Source organism: Lampetra fluviatilis, chromosome 30 (assembly GCF_964198595.1).
Source record: "Lampetra fluviatilis chromosome 30, kcLamFluv1.1, whole genome shotgun sequence".
NCBI classification, from domain to species: Eukaryota; Metazoa; Chordata; class Hyperoartia; order Petromyzontiformes; family Petromyzontidae; genus Lampetra; species Lampetra fluviatilis.
Window position 1 is genome coordinate 2,195,594 of NC_136304.1, and position 21,008 is coordinate 2,216,601.

At 46.8% G+C, this 21,008-nt stretch overlaps 1 protein-coding gene across 1 annotated transcript in view; it reads right to left on the minus strand.

Annotated features, from left to right (window-relative positions):
* Positions 1-578: 578 nt before the first annotated feature.
* Positions 579-21,008, minus strand: part of LOC144943125 (nidogen-2-like) — a 94,923-nt gene continuing 74,493 nt past the window's right edge. The window contains exons 17-22 of the mRNA XM_078870325.1: positions 20,173-20,299; positions 17,319-17,490; positions 15,467-15,624; positions 9,120-9,243; positions 7,502-7,614; positions 579-3,270 (exon numbers count right to left, since the gene is read on the minus strand). Of these exons, the coding sequence (XP_078726451.1) occupies positions 3,143-3,270; positions 7,502-7,614; positions 9,120-9,243; positions 15,467-15,624; positions 17,319-17,490; positions 20,173-20,299 (822 nt within the window). The 3' untranslated portion in view covers positions 579-3,142. The remainder of the gene's footprint in view (positions 3,271-7,501; positions 7,615-9,119; positions 9,244-15,466; positions 15,625-17,318; positions 17,491-20,172; positions 20,300-21,008) is intronic.

Below are 21,008 nucleotides of genomic sequence, written 5' to 3' on the forward strand. Positions count from 1 at the left end.
CAGTACTCCACCTGTGTACAGTACAGGGCTGTCCAGATGTTTTGTGACACCCAATTAGTTAACCCCCTTACAATGTTGTACTTTGCATATTCATTTATGCTTTGAATAAACCTGATTTAAAAAAAAAATCATGACGGTTTAGAGGATTAAATGGGGGTCACAAGACATCCGGATCGCCCTTGAATAAGTACATCTCGTATACATGAGTGGAGTGGTGGGCACAGTCGGTAACCCACCGCGACATGAACCCGGCGGACCCGAGTTCAATTCCCGGCCCAGGGCATATCGAAACTGCTCCTATACCTTCCCCATTCAACAACCCAGGGTGGTGAAGTATGGTCAAACAACCCACACAATCAATGCGGCGTTGGGAGGCCCTCATACGCCAAGGGTTTGGAAGAAGGCTGTAAACTGTTATTGTTGACGCGGTGAGAGAGACAAGTTTGATTCTGCATGTCCTTGCACAGACGCATACAAAAACAGTACACTCTTGAATGTGGTCACATTGCATGTATTATAATTATTATTCCTACAGCACTGTGTTGTTATTATGCACATTTACTCCACAACGCGTGGCATAAGCTGCAGTGGTTTTAATTTTCAGAATGTCACATTTACCAAGTGAACAGGAGCTGCACTGCTTGGAAATACAGTATTGGTTTTGATTTGCAGGTAAAACCGTTGCATGTAGGGCGTGTGACAATATGCATCTTTACTCGTTACGACTGCATAAATGACAAAATATAATTCGCATCTGCCGAGAGTTTACGCTTGTAAAAGAACTAAATAATCTGAAATACGCAAGAGTTTTGTCGAGTGTCATTTTCCCTATTTTCAGCGTTCTGACATCAACAGCACAAAGTGAGCGGTTGTTTAAGTTACTGGCGCTCCCATCTCGTTTGCGAGTCTGCTGGAGACCCAGACACAAATCTGGCTACAAAATGTGTTCCGCTAAACGAGATAACACGATTTTACTTCTGCTGCATTCATAATTGATGTGTTGTGCATTCACAATGAGTGTAACGTAAAATATGACAGTCACGGGGATTAAACATAATTTCCACGTAAGCAAATTGTCTGCGGTATACGCGAAAATACAAACACAATAGCACCTTGACCTAGAAAAACAAGAAAATAAAATGCGTTCATCTTTTGACAGCTGAGATTTCAATTGCTTCCACAAAAAAAAGAAGATACTTTGATATAATTATAGAAAATTACACAGAATACAAAATGAGGTATCATATTGTTAATAAAAGTACAGCCTCTTTTCTTTTTTTTGAGAGCTCGATTCATACTGTGCCAAACCATTTAAAATAGCTCTGTTATAAAATTCGTCTCCAACAGTTGCAATTAGTGCTGTAATGCCTCACATTAAATTGCATGACGTGTTTTAATAAGATATTTGACAAAGATCCTTTGTCGTACAAAATAAAAAGGTGGCCTTATTTTGAAAGAAATTACACTAGCAGTGCTCAAAAGAAACGGCAACAGAATAACGGGGAACTGGGTGGGCTGCGTTAGAATTTAACTTGAAACTATTGAAACACAAGTTTGATTTAAAAAAAAGCACCAAAAAATATATATTTTGTATAAGTGACGACGCTCGAGTGTTACCATGGAAACGGGTATATGAGAGCACGTGTGTGTGTGTGTGCGTGTGTGTGCTTTGTACATACGCGTGCGATCCCACAACCGTGCATATATACATTCCCGTTAAAATGTATTTATTTCCATTACCCCACTGAATACATTTCACCAGCGTGTGGAGCCGAGGATGTTCATATCTTCCTCGCGAGGTGGTTCGTGTTTGTGTGCGGCGGTGCGTGGCTACATGACACGGCAGGCTGAATAGACGCTATACGTATTTACCAGTGGGAATAGACAAAATGTTTGTCGTGTTTGTACGTGTATATATATAGATTTTTAGAAACGTTGTCAACTTTTCTAAAGCAGTTGTCCAACAGTGCTGATGGATTTGAGCCATGCTCTGGTGTAACACCCAACCCAGGCAGCTTGCGTCAATTCCCACAATTAGCCTCGGAACAATGCTGTTCCTTTGTTGCGACAGCACAAACGTGAGCCAACAAAAGGACACGGAGGCGCTCTTTCATTCGGAACACAATGCTCAGAAGATAACACTAGTGCCCTTGTGTAATGTGCCCATTTTCACAATATGCCACTCTTGCCACTTAAACGTACGTCCCTGCACAGTGCTTCTCATTGATTTAATAATGCTTCGTAAGTACAGCTTTCCTCTTATCACGCCGAGGGTTTTCCATTGTGTGCTTGTTTACGCAATTAACATACGAATTTAAGTTGGATTCTAATGACATTTGTTGTGTATCCCCCTAAAAAATAACTATCCGCATATAACTCTCAATAGAATTCTCTCATCTCACTTCTGGGGTCAATGCCCCCTTTAAGACAAATAAGATATATAAAAAGTCTGGATTTGCCATATACAGCTGACAAGCCGTTATCAAAAGTCGCAATTATACCCACGACAAGATGAGCAACCACACACACTCCCCGCATTTGCAAATGAGTTTCACGATTCCCGCGGGAGCACGGAAGTGTACTTTTAATGAAGAGGAGGCCCTCTGCACGTGGTGACGTCGCCTTTGGAAAAGAACCGCGTCCCTAACGGACCGGGCAGCGCGCTGTGCCTCCGCTCGTCCGGGCCAAGCCAACAAGAGCGCTACTCGAGCACTGAAGCTGCATTTAATTAAACGTCGGCGTGCATTTTTTTTGTGTCCAAACAAATTGGCCACCTATATCCCTTCCGGAGTGTAAGTGTACCCGTTGCGGCTTTTTTTTTCATTGCATTCGGCACCACGTTTAGTCTTTTATTCTAGCGGCTGCCCAATATTCACCGGCGTGGCTGCTAACTTTCTCTGGGTTCATTTTGTTTTCACGACCGGATACAAGGCCCTGGCGAAGTCAGCCAGGAACGACTGCATGGGTAGGGTGGGGGGGGGTGTGTAGGAGGGGGGCCCTCCCGCCCCCGCCGTTTAACGTGTTCGACGCTTGCGGGGTTTCTCCGTTTTTGTCTTTCACGGCGGCCGCGGCGGGAATTGGAAGCTTTCTTTTTTTCCATCCAACGTCCGTGGGTCTGGCGAGGCCGCGTCCAACCTCTGGGTTACTGGCGCACCTCGGAGCAGCGCTCGGTGGCAGATGGAGTGTCGGGACAGAGGCAGGAGCGCCCCCCAGACTTGGGCACGCACAGGTGCGAGCAGCCGCCGTTGTTCACGCCGCAGTGGTTCTGACCTGCACGGGGAGACGCGGGGACATTTGGTTGTTGCGCTTTATTAAATGCTCTTGTTAACAATGACATTGTGTGCATATATGCGTGTCTGTGTGTGTGTATATTAATCGTGGTATATATAGTGGGGAGCGGTAGCTTAGCGGTTAGCGCTCACGGTTAACACCAGTGACAATTATCTGAACCGGTCCTGGGCCTCCCCTCGGTCGACTCAGCCTAAAATGAGTACCTGGTGCGGTGTGTAAATTGCCACTAAGGAGAAAAATGCAGACTGGCGTGGTGCTGGCCACCCACACCCTCGTGTGCCTTGCTTGCCTTCACAGATGTTCGCCAACAGCTAACAGCACTTGCCCCAATAGTCTGTTAAAGGCTACATGGGGGATATTTGTCTTTGTATATAGGTAAAGGTGCAGTCCTGCAATTGGTTGCTCACACCACTGCTGGCAGAAGGGCCTCTACTAGAGGGAGCTCCAGAGAGCCCCTCTGAAGGTAATTTTGGCCTACTTCTCCACGCTGGCGAGATGGCTTAGAAGAGGTGGTGCTACCCACAATTCACCCCACCACACGCAACCTACCGATCGACTAATTGTGATGCACGTGTCCACTTCTACAGCTGGTTGGACAGCGGTGCGTGGGGGGTTAAGTAAAGTTGTGCCATTGTTTCGAGATAAAATCGGTAACCTCTGTATTGCAATTCCAGTGTTCTAACTTTACACCACAGCAGCAATACTCCGTATGGATATTGAGCAAAGCTTGAAGTGAGTCTCAATATTTTGCAGGATGATCGTTTTTGGCGTAAGCATTGGCATATTTACCCAATGCTAATTTAGTGGTGTATTTATTCATGTTAATTTCGTGCGCGAGGAAACAACCGTGACAAGAGAAATCCCACGCACGGGTAATTTAGAAAGTATTGTCCCTTATTAAACACACTACTCTCAGGTGGCCTCCCCACGCCATGTCAGTCAGCGACAGTTTCTTGACCATACTTCGCCGTGCTGGTCAGTGAGGGTCGGTGAACCATTCGTTGGTGGCGGGGGAAGGAGGAGGAGGCAAGCGGGCTCAGAACCGATTAAATTATCGACCTCCGCCGATGTTAGCCATGACCAGGAATTCAACTCAAGGTCATAGCACCGTGACCTCACGAGTGTGCCATCAATACCCCGTAAAACCATGGGCGGAGTTTGGGGGGTGGGCACGAGGGGGGGGGGGAGCAACGCCCCAGCCAAACTGGTCACCTTCATTAATTTATTTCTCTAGTTTACAATTAAGTTTGAAAATAAATTAATTGTATGCACCCGCGATTCCGAATGTGAGGGACAAAGCGAACACCTGCCCCCCCCAATATTGAAGTCTAACTCTGCCTATGACTTAAAACTATTCAGAAAGGTTAAAAAATAATATCCTTTCTTCACTGTACCCTATGGACTTTCGGTGTCTCCTAAAACACATTCCTGCGGAGGGAGTTGGTAGGAACGTTGGGTTGCTCGGTCAATGGCCAGGGTCAACGGCGGCGTGGTGTATTCCGCAAATATGCCCGACTGTGAGGGTGGGCACAAGCCGGCGTGAGTAGGTTAAACGTTGAGTTTTATAAGGGCACCACGGGGTAACCAGCCCCTCCCCTCCCCTCCCCACCCAGCCCCACCCCTCCCACCCCCCACCCAGCCCCACCAAGCCTCTCCCCACCCTCCCCACCCAGCCCCTCCCCACCCTCCCCACCCAGCCCCTCCCCACCCTCCCCACCCAGCCACACCCTCCCCACCCAGCCCCTCCCCACCCTCCCCTCCCCACCCAGCCCCTCCCTCCCCACCCTCCCCACCAAGCCCCTCCCTCCCCACCCTCTCCTCTCCACCCAGCCCCACCCCTCCCATTTTTTGATGCACGACGGACGGACACAATAATCCCCTGTGGGCTGGTGTAACCAGGAGGTTCCTACCAGTATAACAGTACTGTAATTAAATTTCGATTTAAAGCTTTCGTAACTGCAGGGATTCATCTTCTCGGTTCTTTCGGTAAAGTCACGTAGAATGGAAATAATAAAATAATACAAATAAAACATAATACAATAATTCTCACGACGTTTCGGCCACAACGCAAGCAGCCGTCCTCAGGTGAAGACCAGGTCTGTCGGGGAGACAGCGTCTTCACCTGAGGACGGCTGCTTGCGTTGTGGCCGAAACGTCGTGAGAATTATTGTATTATGTTTTATTTTTATTATTTCATTATTTCCATTCTACGTGACTTTACCGAAAGAACCAAGAAGATGAGTACTGTAATTCCATCTCGACTCGACCCATCCTTGTAGTCCCTGTACTGCAGGCGTCGCCCACACTATCCCTGGGCAAATGCTCACCGTTGAATCATTCTTTCAAGTGGCCGAGATTAGCTGCAGCTTACACCTGAAGCCGAAACAAAGCCTCGGCGTCCCCCCCCCCACATGCCCCTTTGAGTCTGGCAATCACCCCCCACCCTGCCCTGCCCCGCCTTAATCCCATGAGCACACAGGCAGACAACAATCTGCTCCGACCGACCGGCCTTGATGGGTTGGGGCTACGCCGGGGCTTTCTGTCTGCATCTGAATTCATCAGCATCAGGGCGAGCAGCGGGGAACCCATTGGAGCTGTCCTGCCAACGCCTGTCCCCTGGACAACTGCCGACTCTATCTGCATAATGAATAGCTCTGGTGTGAACTCGGGCAATTGTATCGGCCGGTTCTAACACTTTGCGTATTTGACGAGCAACTCCTCTTGGACAGAGAAGTGCATGTAGGATGGAGACAAGCACGAGTGATGATATGAGGAAAATGTCATTCCTAGATGGTAAAAGACAAGAGGATTGGTCCCCCCCCCATCATTCCTCGCATGTCACGTGACATCACCACGCTGCATGCAAAATGCACAACAGCTTTGCTTTATAAGACATATACTTAAAAAAAAAATCTAAATGGTGGTCGTATTGTGTTACACAGCACCAGGTCAATGAGACCACTGTATGCCAGTTGTATCCTTATGAGGATACTTCTGTCCGGCACAGCCATCAATTCCGTACGACTACTGCCTTGTGCTCCGGCGTCATGTTGTGTACCAGCCCCTCTCCCTGATCACCGCGCGGAGAATTTGGTTCCGCTTAACGAGAGCAATAAACCAACTCTAACCACTTTGTGGAAAGCGACGGAGAGACTCAGACCGTGCGTGCAGGCTGGAATCAAAGAGCAATCATACAGCGCACACAAAAGGTGCGATCGTGACCACGAGATCACTCCTCCCCATCACGCCTTGCATGTCGCCTGACCGCTGCCAAAGCAGTCGCAGATTTGTTTTTCATTCTAAACATAATTTATATCGGTAACGCTGCTGCTACTGCTGCTTCTCCTGCCACTGTTGCTACTATACCGCTGCTACTGCTGCTACAATACTGCTGCTACCACTGCTGCTTCTCCTGCTGCTGCTTGCCGCTGCTTCTGCTGCTGCTACCGTGATACTGCTGCTACCACTGCTGCTACTACTGCTGTTGCTAACCGCTGCTGCTGCTAGCCGCTGCTGCTGCTACCGTGATACTGCTGCCACAGCTGCTACTACTGCTTGCCGCTGCTTCTGCTGCTGCTACCGTGATACTGCTGCTACCACTGCTGCTACTACTGCTGCTGCTAGCTGCTGCTGCTGCTACCGTGATACTGCTGCTACCACTGCTGCTACTACTGCTGCTGCTAGCTGCTGCTGCTGCTACCGTGATACTGCTGCTACCACAGCTGCTACTACTGCTAGCCGCTGCTGCTGCCGCTACCGAGATACTGCTGCCACAGCTGCTACTACTACTGCTGCTGCTAGCCGCTGCTGCTGCTGCTACCGAGATACTGCTGCCACAGCTGCTACTACTACTGCTGCTGCTAGCCGCTGCTGCTGCCGCTACCGAGATACTGCTGCTACCACTGCTGCTACTACTGATGCTGCTTGCCGCTGCTGCTGCTACCGTGATACTGCTGCTGCCACAGCTGCTACTACTGCTTGCCGCTGCTTCTGCTGCTGCTGCTACCGTGATACTGCTGCTACCACAGCTGCTACTACTGCTGCTGCTTGCCGCTGCTGCTGCTGCTACCGTGATACTGCTGCTACCACAGCTGCTACTACTGCTGCTGCTTGCTGCTGCTGCTACCGAGATACTGCTGCTACCACTGCTGCTACTACTGCTGCTGCTTGCTGCTGCTGCTACCGAGATACTGCTGCCACAGCTGCTGACCGGGTGGGCAGTGCGGCTGTGCGATGGTGATGCCGTAGGGGTGCGTGCGGAGCCCCGGCAGGAACTCGTCCACCTCGTCTGCCCCGTCGTTCCTCAGGGCCCGCACGCCGTCCCTGGTGGTGCAGCACACGCGGCACGCGAGCACAGGGTGAGAGAGGTCGTGGGCGCCGCGGTGGCTAGGAGATGTTAACTTATTATTTGGTTCTTTCGGTAAAGTCACGTCTAAAGATAAAATAATAAATTAAATAATAGCATACGACGTTTCGATTGCGACACAAGCAATCATCAGGTATAAATGAAATAGCAACAAAAATCTAACCATAAAACTATAGACAGACATATAAGCAGACAGATATCACCAAGATACATATAGAGAGTAACACAGGTACAGAGATTGCTTGTGTTGGTAACTTTTTTGGTGCTATCATTTGTGGCCAGGTCACTTCTGGGCTTTATCTGGTAAAATATTTTTTTTTATTTTAGTGGCATTGTGGTGGTAATGGGTACATCACAAGCAGATGGAGGCCATCATTTTATTTGTAAATTGTTATTGCAGTAGCTGAGCACAAGCCCAAAGGAGCATAAGACCAAGCGGCCAAGAACAAAGGGCACGGATTGAAGCTGTAATCGATGAGAACCGATAAGTTCCTTGAGTTGAGCAAGGTTATTATAAGAGTTTGACGATGAGAGGGAATTCCAAAGCCGAGGGGTGGGAGGAAGAAGCCGAAAGATACATGTTTTAATCTGCTGTGTGGTTATTAGACACAGGACTGTATGGATGTTCGCAATGAATGAAAAACATCAATATCATTGTGAAGGGTAAATTTAACATTCTTGAAAAAGTCCAAAGTTCCCCTGTTCTTAAAATAAGTTTTAGATTGTCTCACTTGTGGCCTTAAGCCTGTGGGCGAAATTCCACATTCATATGTCAGGGGCCAGCATCTCCAAAGCCAACCGCTGTTGATAGTCCACAATGTTGTCACTCTGTGTATTGACCCCCGAGGGGTGTTGCACAATTAGCCCTTTAGGTATGTAACTGTGCATCATCGATTCATCAATTAAAATGAATCGATTCATCAATTAAAATGAATCCCTACGTTCACAATACACGAAGCATCAAGTCACGCATGTGAGAACCGATCATATTTCCAATCGCGAGGTGAGGGGCCTCGTGTTATGGCACCGCGTTCAGACCGTGACAAAGCAAGGGCGACTTCTCGACAATCACCACTACTGGCAATTAAATTGCCACAAGCAACGTTGGCGACTTGCAATGGTAGTGGCTTAGAGTGAGGACTTTCGTTGAGTCAACTAAAACAGAGTTTGTGTGTTCTTATGAACAACGATCGGTCTACAAAACACACCACCGCAGGTGACCTCTGTCTGTGATCTAATTGGAAGTTTGCTATCCAAGTTTCTTCCCTCCCGGTGGCAGGGGGGGAAGTGATCATATTTGTCCGGGTGTGGGCCAGCCAAACTTCAACACGTACAATAAACCAAAATCTGCTGCTACAAATATTGCCGATGACGGTTGCCGGCAACCATCGCCCTCGCGTGCCGTCGCGGTTTTACGGTTCGAGTTGAAGGGGGCGAGGGGGGTGATGGTGAGTGGCCGTACCTCTTCCAGTCGGTGTAGTAGAAGTAGTTTGCCAGCCTGGTGAGGCTGAACGGGTAGAGCATCCCAGACGTGAGCACGCGCCTCGCCGTGCCGTCCGACTGCACGCACTCCAGACGCTTGGTACCTGGGGTCCGTCAGGGCGCAGGGCAAAAAACACCGGCAAATGCTGCTGCCTCTGCTGCTGCTGCTGCTTGTGAATTCACACTGTGGTGTCTTGCCAGACAGCATTGAGCGGGGGTGGGAGTTAGGGGTAAATGTATAAAAATTAACCCGTAAAAACAAAGTTTTTCACTATAAATCCTTTATATGCGTGGCATCGGTTTTATTTTATTATTCATTTCTGTTTTTCTTGAGTAAGAGTTTCATATTTTCACATTGGTATTTTAAATTAAATATGAATTTTTTTTCCTATAAAGTGGAACATTTTGGAAAAAAATGTTCACGAAAATAAATTGTCACGCACAACGAGTCTGTGTGCAAAATGTCAGCTCGATTGGATCACGGGAAGTGGGTTAAAAAACGACCGAAAGATTTGCACGGTCGTAAGCGCGCAAGCAAGCAAGTGAACTTAATATAAAGGATTTAAAAACACTCAGTTGGCTGAAACGTTGCGATATATCGAAGAACGCAGAGCTTGGACAATTCTTGGCACTGGATCAACACCGGGCTGCCCTTCCTGCTTATCTGTGATTTCTCGCACCTCCGCGCATGCATTGCAAATTGTGAATTGTTGTGAGATGCACTTTACATGATTGATGCTATATTAAAATTAAATATTGTATAGTCGTAGGTTTTTACCCTTTTAAACTGACATCAGTTTTGTACCTGATGTCAGTTTTGTACCAGTTTAAAGGGTAAAAACCTACGACTATATTTTGCCACTGGTAAAAGAGATCTCATAGTGTAAATATTTTATGTTGATAAATGTCCTGGTTTGCCCCGAGTTCAGAAAGGCTGTCCCGGTACGGGGTATCCTTCCTGAGCGTGAAATTTGAGACTTTTTATCAAGTAAAAAAAAACATCTTCTCACTTTGTTGAATCAAAGGGCAAAGTTATCCGAGTAGGGTGGAGTCTATGAGCAGTAGGTGGGAGGCCAACATGAGAGCGGGGAGGGTTGCAAGGCCCTGTGAGCGGCGCTAGTGCTGGAGTGGGCGTGGGCACGTAAAAGTGGGCGAGGCTGACGGAGGAAGGGGCAGCCGGCTCCCCACGTGTTCCAGTTGGGCCACCTCCCAGAAATTTGGTACCCTTTGAATAAAAACAAATCATAAACTGTATTTCGCAAATGGCTCTCTATTAGTCTATTGCCGTCAGTGGGTTCCAAAGCAGTCCGTTTAGCGACAGCACTGTGTATGAGAAGAAAAAATAATGTGCGTACGCAAATTTGTATGTAACACATGCATAGGAGTATATATTTATTTATATATTAAAAATAATATTGGTAACGGAACTTAAGTTCACAATTAAGAATTTACATAATAATTATTTCAAATGTAAAACTATAATTTGCCTCATCTGCCATTTTAATTAAAATTTTGATATGGGAGAATTATATGAAAGGATTATTGAATTTTGTTGTAAGTGTTTAAATTATTTTACGACCGATTTCAATTAACTGTTTTACATAACCCTTTTTAAGCTCTTGATTTATTAGTTAATGCACCAAACCGTCTATAATTACCTTTACATGTCCATGCATTTCGCCGACTTGTATTGATTTATCATTTCAGCCTTTTTAATACAGCGTGAATTCTATGCCTCAAAGCTCCGATTCACTCAGACCAAATGGATTCTGAGTATCTGCATATGATGTCAATCTCCATTACAAAAAGGGTGATATTTTCTCCCTTTAGTTTCATGCCTACACCAAAGTGCTTTCGGAGAGTTGAGAAAATTTTGCTAAAATCACGTTCGGAATAACACAACTCCCACAGAACCATACGTCTTTCTCGAGTGTTCCCGTGCGCAATATGAACTTGGCCTCTGATCCCCCACGACCGCCCCCACCTCCCCCCTCCGGGAAAATCAATGCTGGGTGAGCCACTGTAGCCACGGACCATTACTGAAAATGTCATCAAAAATTGCCAAACGGGTTAAGGGATAGTGAGGGCATCAATAGCAGGCAAGGCGGAGCGCATATGCGCGTGTACTTAATTATTCTCGCGTAGCTCACCGTGGAAAGAAGCTAATTTGGAGCAAAATGTTGCAAAAAGATTTCACCTTAGGTTAAAGGCATTCAACCCTCGTTTTTATTTCGCAAGAGTAGTGGGATTTATTCATTAACAGTAAGTGACATGTTATTTTATGTGCGTGGGAGTGCATGCTTATTAATGGCAAGTCTCGGAGCTGCAATCGCTGTGTTTACCTAAGGAGATCCATGGTTGTTATGTTCGAATACTATCGATCAGCCAGTCAATCCTTTTCTTTAAACCAAGTGAGAGCTTGCAGAGACGATGTGGTTTTTCTTTTCTTTTTTACGACGCACAACACAAGCTCAGCCCCGGCACGATAGCACTCCACTGGGATGCTATTATCAAACGCAAGCAGTCTGGTAATTTGCGAGGACGAAAAAATAATGATCGCATGACATTGGTTCACCAACGCAGGCCACTGCGTGTCGGTGTTACAGCAGAATTTGTAAAATCACCCGCGCTTAATAAATAACAGATTTTATCCTTCCGTGGGATGAATGCTGCTAACGTAAGCGAAATGTGACTCTTCAGGGTCAACGTCTGGCAGTGTGAGCCCGAGCACACGGCACGCGATATCGCGACGCCGCGGTGGCGAGATGTTAACTCCCTCGCCTGGTATGCCAGGAAGTCGTGGGTTCGATCCCGACCCTGACGCCTCCTGTATATTTGGAGTTTGCGTGTCTCTCTCCTCTTGGTCCTGTGGAGTTTTATCCGGGTTCCTCCGGTTTTTCCCTCCACATTTATAAACATCCGTTGAGAGTATTTGGCTGCTATCAATTTCCACGTGATAAGCCCTTTCGTTGAGCCATCACCAGTGGCCAGGTCGCTTCTGAAAACGAGTTGTATAGCTCGGTATGCCTAAAATAGTTTAGTTTCAATAGTTTAGGTTAGTACATGCACAGCCCTTTGATCAATCCACGACAAGATGAAGGCCCTCCAATGCCGTTCGGGCTATTTGACCATACTTTGCCATGCCAGGTCAGTGTGGGTTTATGAAAGCGACAAAATTTAAATGTGGGATCATAGAAGCGCAGGACAACGGCTACACCGTCGTCTGCTGCCCGTGACGTAGCACAGGTCTTGCAACTGCCAATAAATAACCCGGTGTGCAAGGTGGTCACCCATGCAAGCACTGTCCAGGTTCAATGCCACTCATCTTCTGGAATTGGAACTGATCGTGGGTGCATTCCGGGTGATTTGGTCAGAAGCTGCATGATAACGGCATCAAATAAATCCATGTGTGCGCTTTCACAAATACCGATGACATTTTAGTACTTTAGCATGTAATGATGCATCGATCGAGCTATTAAAATTTATTTTAAGCTTGCAATACTGGGAAGCCAATATTTATGATTTACAAAAAATATATGCAAACCATATGCTAAACTTCCATTGAGGCTAATCGACTGAAGAAAGTCGTAAAAATGATGTAAAAAAACTAGAGTGGGTGAATCTTGAATGGAATGGAATTGTGACAATGCACAGAATTTCTGGACAAGTTGAATCATAATTGTAGCTACTCTTATGCCCATTATCCGATTTTCAGCGAGCGTTCAGTGATTGTCCGTACAGTATTTGACAATGGCAAAATCACTGGGAATGAACGTCCAAATTTAGGACATCGTCACATCTGAATGCAGGAATTGTCTCTTGGTGTTTCATAAAAAAAAAACTTGCAGGGAAGTGCAAATCGGTGCCTTGTTACGTGTACATAGCGAGAGGTACGAAGATGCATTTGTAGGTGAAAGGCAATTTATAAGTCCATGATATAAGCATTGAATCATGCGTGCGGGAATCAGTATTTTTTTACTGACATATGATGTGCGAGTACGTTGCATAACCTTTGTCCAAAACACCCAGAATGTGTCCGATCTCATCAGATCTCAGAAGAAAAAGCGTAGTTGGGCTTGATCCGTGCTTGGCTGCTATGATGTGGGCAGTGGAGGATTTTGTGACGAAATCCACCGATGTTGTGAAACTATGCACCAACATCGACGAAGTCTGGTTAAATATCACCCATGACCAAAGTGGCACTGGGAGGCCTTCATCCAGCAGTGGATTGACACAAAGGACTGTACAAATAAAAACGTTGCGTGCACTGGGAACATTGGACCCCCTCCAGCCAATAGAGGCCACTGGAATCACCACAATATAAAACAGATTATTGAGTTTCGATTTAAAGCTTTCGTGACTGCAGGGATTCATCTTCTTGGTTCTTTCGGTAAAGTCACGTAGAAGGGAAATAATAAAATAATAAAAATAAAAATAATTCTCACGACGTTTCGGCTACAACGCAAGCAGATATCCTCTTCACCTGAGGACGGCTGCTTGCGTTGTAGCCGAAACGTCGTGAGAATGATTTTTATTATGTTTTATTTGTATTATTTTATTATTTCCCTTCTACGTGACTTTACCGAAAGAACCAAGAAGAAGATTATTGAGGTCAACGGGGACCCTGAATGGAGACAATTCGTTGAAACACAACAGGGGCAAATTGTCATGCTCCAATGAATAACAGATTTGTTTAAAAAAAAAAACCCTCTTTGTGTTCGTGTATACACATTTTTTATTCATTGTTCTTGCCAAGAACAGCAGCATTTGTTTATGAAGCCTGACTCTGCTGATGAGACCCAGAATGTTTATTAGCTTAAACAAATGCTGCTGGATTATATTGGGTTCTGATAGGCGACAGACTGATAGACTTAAAGAACGTTGACACGTGGAGACAGAGAATTATGTGCTGCTTCTACGTATATATTGATAAACAACAACGCATTTTGTAAACTATTGAGGCAGGGTCAGCAGAGGGTGTTTGGGGCGCTGGTTTACGTAGCAAGAGGGTGGCTCTGACACACGGAGCACCGCTCAGTATCTGATGAGACACCCAAGGCAGATCGAGGCTGCAGGAATCGTGGCTGGAAATGGTCGATGTTGTTTCTCAAGTGCGTACAGAAAAGTAACAACAGCGCCATTCCAAACGGTTTTGGATGCAGCAGAATTGACGTAAAAATTGATTCTCACGGTTATGCTGTACGCATCAAATTGCACATCTGAGAAATCATTTTTTTACACAATACATGCAAATTATAGACAAATCATATGGTAGGGCTAAATTAGTCTAAGAAACTGAACAAGACAGAACAATTGAGACAGAAAAGACAATGAGGTAATACAAAAGGGACTTAAAAATACATTTAAAAATATTATTGCACGCTAATTTATCAATGCTTGTATTTATACTTGTACTGTAGGTGTTGAGTGTATACCATGCCTGCAATGTTAATTGCAGCCAATGAGACAATTTTTACACAGTGCCGTGTAGTCTTAGACAATTTAATTAGTGGCAACATATTGTTTTCTTTATTACATTTGTTCGTTTTTTCTAATATTTATTTGATTCCAATCATGCTGTTGTCATTGTCCCACGAACTGAAGTATTGCTTGTTCATAACTCTAACGGAGCTGTGCGTCGTTCTTCGTAAGAGAATGGCCAGCGGAAGTTGATATCGTAGAACTAAATTTCGATTTAAAGCTTTCGTGACTGCAGGGATTCATCTTCTTGGTTCTTTCGGTAAAGTCACGTAGAAGGGAAATAATAAAATAATAAAAATAAAACATAATAAAATAATTCTCACGACGTTTCGGCCACAACGCAAGCAGCCGTCCTCAGGTGAAGAACAGGTCTGTCAGACGCTGTCTTTCCGACAGACCTGTTCTTCACCTGAGGACGGCTGCTTGCGTTGTGGCCGAAACGTCGTGAGAATTGTATTTTATTATGTTTTATTTTTATTATTTTATTACTTCCCTTCTACGTGACTTTACCGTAGAACTACTTCCGAGATACCTTCAAGACTGACCTCATGTCCACACGACGAGTGCTGCACTTTCCCAATCGCCCTGCCACAGAGGTGTTTGTCTCACGGTAGCTGAATCAAACACAAAAACATATGTCTGAAGTCTCAGAGTTGGATGTGATCAAACTAAAGTGGCATCCCATCGTCAATGTGATGGCTTTCAACGCAGTCACTGTCGCTCGGCTCACCACACTGGAGGACCTCGTTTCGACACGAGTGCGGCGCTCTCATATCTGAGCCGCGTCACTGTGAAGGTCGCGGTACGATTATCGACGGGAGTCCTAATGACATTAAGTGCGGTCACCTGCATCCACCCAGCAGAGCGTGCGGGTGGCCGGGTCGAAGGTCAGGCCGTTGGGCAGCCCAATGTCGTGTCCGACCAGCACGTGGCGGCCCGTGCCGTCCATGTGTGCGCTCTCGATTTTGGGGCCCTCGCGGTTCCAATCAGTCCAGTAGAGCATCCTGGCGCCACACGGGCGTTTGCACACGGGACACACCGATGCATGGGCACGTGTTTTTACGTGTGCAGACGAGCAGGAACACTGGCATGGACGCACACACACAAACGCGTATGCAGCCACACATAAACGCGTACACACTGGTATAGCGCACCGCACTATGAACTCGGTGACCTCAGTTCAATTCCAGGCCACAGATAACATCAGCGTGGTGAAGTATAGTCAATCAACCCCCATGACCGACACGGAATGGAGGAGGTCTTCACCAAGCATTGGATTGATAAAGGGCTGCAGATTATAGCAACACACAAGCAGATGCACTATCGTGTAAGCACAGTTGCATACACACACATACGGTACATGCACAAAGACATGAATACACATAAAGACATACATAAACTCACACGCACACACATGCATGTAAAATCACATACGGACACACGCATGCATGCCCAAAAACGTATACCCATACACGCTCGCACAAAACATTAATTCGATATACGCACACAAATGTACACAGCTTTAGAGGGCCATGTCTATACCCACATGAATACAACCATTGTCAAATGTGCAGGCAAAGATTCTGTTAATTTGGTCGCATACACTGCTTGTAGCGACACCATGTTATAGGGCCGGCATAAGCAGGGTAACTGAAAAATATAGCTCGTATAAAAATCTTGTAAATATTTTATTTATAGATCTATAGAGCACGGCACACATACAAGACTACAAATAACAAGACAAGGGTTACGATTTATCCTCTGTAGACTACCCTTGTGGCAAGTGCCATTATCGGAGCATCTCGTGAGGCTGGCATAGCACATGACGGCACCCAATGAACAAAGACGGTCACTGCATCGCGTGCTTTCAGATCCACTTCTGTGGCCGTCTGGAACGCTCTTCCGTTCAACATTAGGAAGTCACCGGAGCTATGCACTTTTTAAAATTTGGATTGAAAACTCATTTCGATAGAACTGCTTTTTGTGTCATATTTGTTGTCCTTCCCCCGCACCTCCGATTAGCACGGTTGGCTACGTACGGTGCGAAAGAAGTTCAACACACACACACATGTAGCCATCACCTGACATACTCAGCTGCCTCTGTCTTCGCAGTGTACACGTTAACACGTGGCATGTGGGGACCTCATTTTATTTTGAGTTCACCTCGGGGGAGGGAGGCTTAGAAACCGGTACAGATACAAAATGCCATCCGTGTCGCGCACGATTATGATCACACTATACGGCTGTGCTCTGAACACCATGGCACTACCCGGCACACGAGGAGGCGGTTGGTACCGGGCAGTGCTCGATGCCGACAGATCACGGGCTGCACTGCGCAGTTGGGGCGCAACGCAGTTCAGCGTGACTTCAACTATTTTTTTTATTTTACCAGGTAAAGCCCACTGAGCTATTTGGCACTTCTTCAGAAGCGACCCTGGCCACAAATGATAGCTCAGCGAAGTGGCTTAACACGTGGACATTTGTAGCGGACAAATGCTATAAAAACGCACATTTAAAAATGTGGAGGGAAAAACCGGAGGAGCTGGAGAAAAACCCACTCGACCACGGGGAGGACATGCAAAACTCCAAATATACAGCAGCAGGCGCCAGGGTCGGGATCGAACCCACGACCACCTGTATACCAGGCGAGGTAGTTAACATCTCGCCACCGTGCCATCGTCATTGGTGCGCGACTCACCCCTGCACGGGGTCAGCGACGATGGCGCGCGGGTTCACGAGGTCGGAGGTGACGAGCGTGCGGCGCGACGAGCCGTCCAGGCGTGCCACCTCCACGCGGTCCGTCCCCGAGTCCACCCAGAAGATGTTGCGGCTTAGGTGGTCGATCGCCAGCCCCTCCGGACTCATGAGGTCTGAACACGGGGAGCACGGTCGGCGTCGCGTCGCCATTGCAGCACGGAGCGCGCTGCTTTACTTCGTCGTAATTGGCATAATTTGAGGCCATGAATTGATTAAATACATTGTTTTTGTAATCTTCTCCCGTTTGTGCATATATGGTTGTGTCGGTAATTTCGATGTAACAAAAGCATATCGTTTGCATTTAGTAAACCTGAAGGCTTGGGAAAACTCAGAAGCCAAAAAAATCATCCTGAGGGCGTGATGGATGAAATCTGGATTAAGCGATGTGATTAATAAGTCCCAGGATATTTGAGAAGGACAACTCGGAAATCAATTCCACCCTAAGAATGGCCATGGACTGGTGCAATACGGCCAGCAATCACAGCGTACGATGACGATGATGTTGATCACTGATGGAACTCTCAATAGCGTGTGATATTTATAATACCTTAGAGCCCTTTGTCAGCTCATTTACAGTTGGAGGCCTCCCAAAGCCGTGTAAGTCATGGGGGTTGTATCAACAGCCCGTACTTCACCAGAATGATCAGTGCTGGCTGGTGATGGTGTGTTCAATGACCATACCCAGATGTTACTCGCCACTGATGTTATCCGTGGCCACAAACTAAAATAATATCACCAGGTTCCACAGTGCAGTTCGCTCACCAATGTGCCACCCTGATGATTTTCATATAATTTTCATACATTGTAAAATTATTTGTTTTGACACGTACGACGGACACGTCCGCGTTCAGAATCTCTTTCAATGATGAATCGATGCATCGTTGCATTCCTGATTGTAGTGTGCTGTGTGTCAGGTGGCGCTGTTAGGGTGCGCCAATTGCAATCTGAATGTCATCCAGATCAAATCCTGGTCAAGGGGTGCCGCAGCCAATTATCCCGAAGGGACCGACAAAATGAGTGCAGACCACTTTGTGGTGAAGCCATCAGTGTATGTACGTATGTTCAAATCTTTCGCACAGTACGTAGCCAACCGTGCTAATTGGAGGTGCGGGGGGAGGACAACAAACTAAACACAAAACAGTTCTAAACAAATGAGTTTTCAATGTAGTGGTCGTCCTATATGAGACTGTGGCTTCTGCGCTGGGAGTGTGAAATTTCCACTGCTGGCTCATGGGCAACAATGCATACGAGTGATTCGAGTGCGAGCACAATGCACGTTGAAGCGTTCAACCACTGTGACTTTGACTTCAATTGTACAACGTTTTTAAAAAGTATATTACTGAAATCTCTGTAATCATAAATGTCTATCACAGGATAAAATTACATTGGGAAAGAAATCGTTTTTTTCCCCCATATAATTTAGCGTTCATTTCGAAAGCGCTAAAATAACTCGCAGTGAACTGAAAAAGTATTATTATTTTACATAATAAACATATTGTGGTTCAGCGGTGGTTAGCGCTCCGTACGAAGCAAGCAGAGACTGAGTTCAAATCCCAGCGACGGGTGACATCGGTTGCGAGTGATATGTGAAGCAGTTCTGGGCGACTCTTTCACCAAGCCATAATGACCAGCATGGTGAAGTATGATTAAACGACTTCCCCTGACCGACGTGGTGTGGGAAGGCCTACACACGGCCGTATATTATTACCGTATTACATCATATACAGATATACAGTAATATTGAATTCCGGGTTTAAGCGTGCATATGTATACACGCTTTATTACATTATAAAAAAAATTTGACCACCTCATAAAACATGCATTGTAAAGATATTGGCTTCACAATGAGTTTTTTTGCTGAATGAGAAATAAGATTAACATTTTGGCTGACGAATTTCGCAAGCTCAGCTTCTCCGATGACTCGGTATCAAGTCATGTAGACATCACATCAGAGTCAAAGTATCACCCCCGCAAGAGCATGGTCAGGGCAGCACTCATCCCCATTGGCAGCCCTCAGCGAGTGGTGCAAGTTCCACATTTGTACGATGGGGTCCAGCATGGCCATTGTACGAGCACTGTCGTACGACCATGTGCTGGGGTTGGCTCTGCACCAGCACATCTCACTGTGGGCCACCCATGTTCAGTTCATGTTCGCCCCGCGTATCACCGATGATGATGATGATGGCACCCCCCCTACCCCCCCAACATGACAGCCCTACTGGTCCCCACATCCGAGAGGAGCTGAAGCCAGTCCTGCCAAAAGTGGTCCTACATTTGTCTTGATTCTGGAAGGATGACGACGTTGATGTTGATGATGAGTCTGGCTAACTGAGAATGGGAACAAGCAACCTTCTATCCGTGAGTTGATTTCACTCTCGTAGCCCTGCGTGGTCAAAATGGAAATGTAGTTGGACAGCTGTGACAACTATACGTCCTGCAGTCCAGGTACACTGCCGTTTCCCCTCCGGCAGAAAAGTAACAATTCCCGAAAGTGCCGGCACACGAGTGTCTGGTGTTCTGAGGCACGGCGTGCCGTTGTATACTGCCCACATATTCCGCCCCCGTTCATTTACAACGAATGAAAGTTACATGCAATTGTCAGCTGTACCGTAACGAATGAATGAGACAGTCTTGATGAAATGGTGAAAACGAACTAGATGGCGTAAACCAGTATAAATAAATAAATCAATCTTTGAATCCAACTGTGACCGTGAATCGCGACAATGCATCGAATCGTGGAAGGAGACACTCGTGCAACGACGCTCGTCGTTCGCGCGTGGGAGCGGCGCACAAACCGGTGGCGATGATGCTCTGGGGCTCTCCGCCGCGCAGGCCGACGCGGTTGATGGTGCGTCCCACCACGTCGGTCCAGTAGACCATGCCCTCCACGCAGTCGAAGTCGATGCCCACGTTCACCGATCCCTGGGCGCGTGCGGCACACAGATCCACGGCGCGCCGTCAAGGTCCTTGCCGATCTCGTCGAGGAGAGTAAACCATCGTCACGCCAACTCCGGCGGTCATCCTCGCGGCAGCGGGTTTTGGCCGGCCATCGAACAAAGATGCGCTCCTGGAACGCTCTTCCTTCCGATATTAGGAAGCCGCTGGAGCTATGCACTTTTAAATCTATATTGAGAATTCATTTTTTTAGAACTGCTTCTCTAGTGTGTCGTCCTTCCCCGCAGCTCCGATAAGCACCGTGCCAGCCAAGCGGCCCGCCGCGATGTGCAAACAATAAACGCGCGACACTCACAGAGTGAGCAGCGGCATTCCTTCACCGTTCCATCCATCCCGCATGAGACCACGGTGAGATGGATGCTACGGCGGATTTAACGTCTCGTTGGAAATGCTGGAGCTGGCTGCGTACGAGCTCGGTAGAGATGAGTTCGTCGGTTCAATTATCCCCTCCGCTAACAGAATCCGAGAGAATCAGGAAAATTACGCCTTGTAACGAACCGTCAACACAACTTGCCCGTGAAGGATTCTCACCACTTTTTTTCAATGTGGCCCTTCATGATCACATTCCATTAAAAACAGTATCGTCGCATCTTCGGCCGCTGCTCAGTGCAGTATAATGATGACGACGACGATGATGACGACGACGATGATGTGACCGCCTCTGCTCCTACACAGC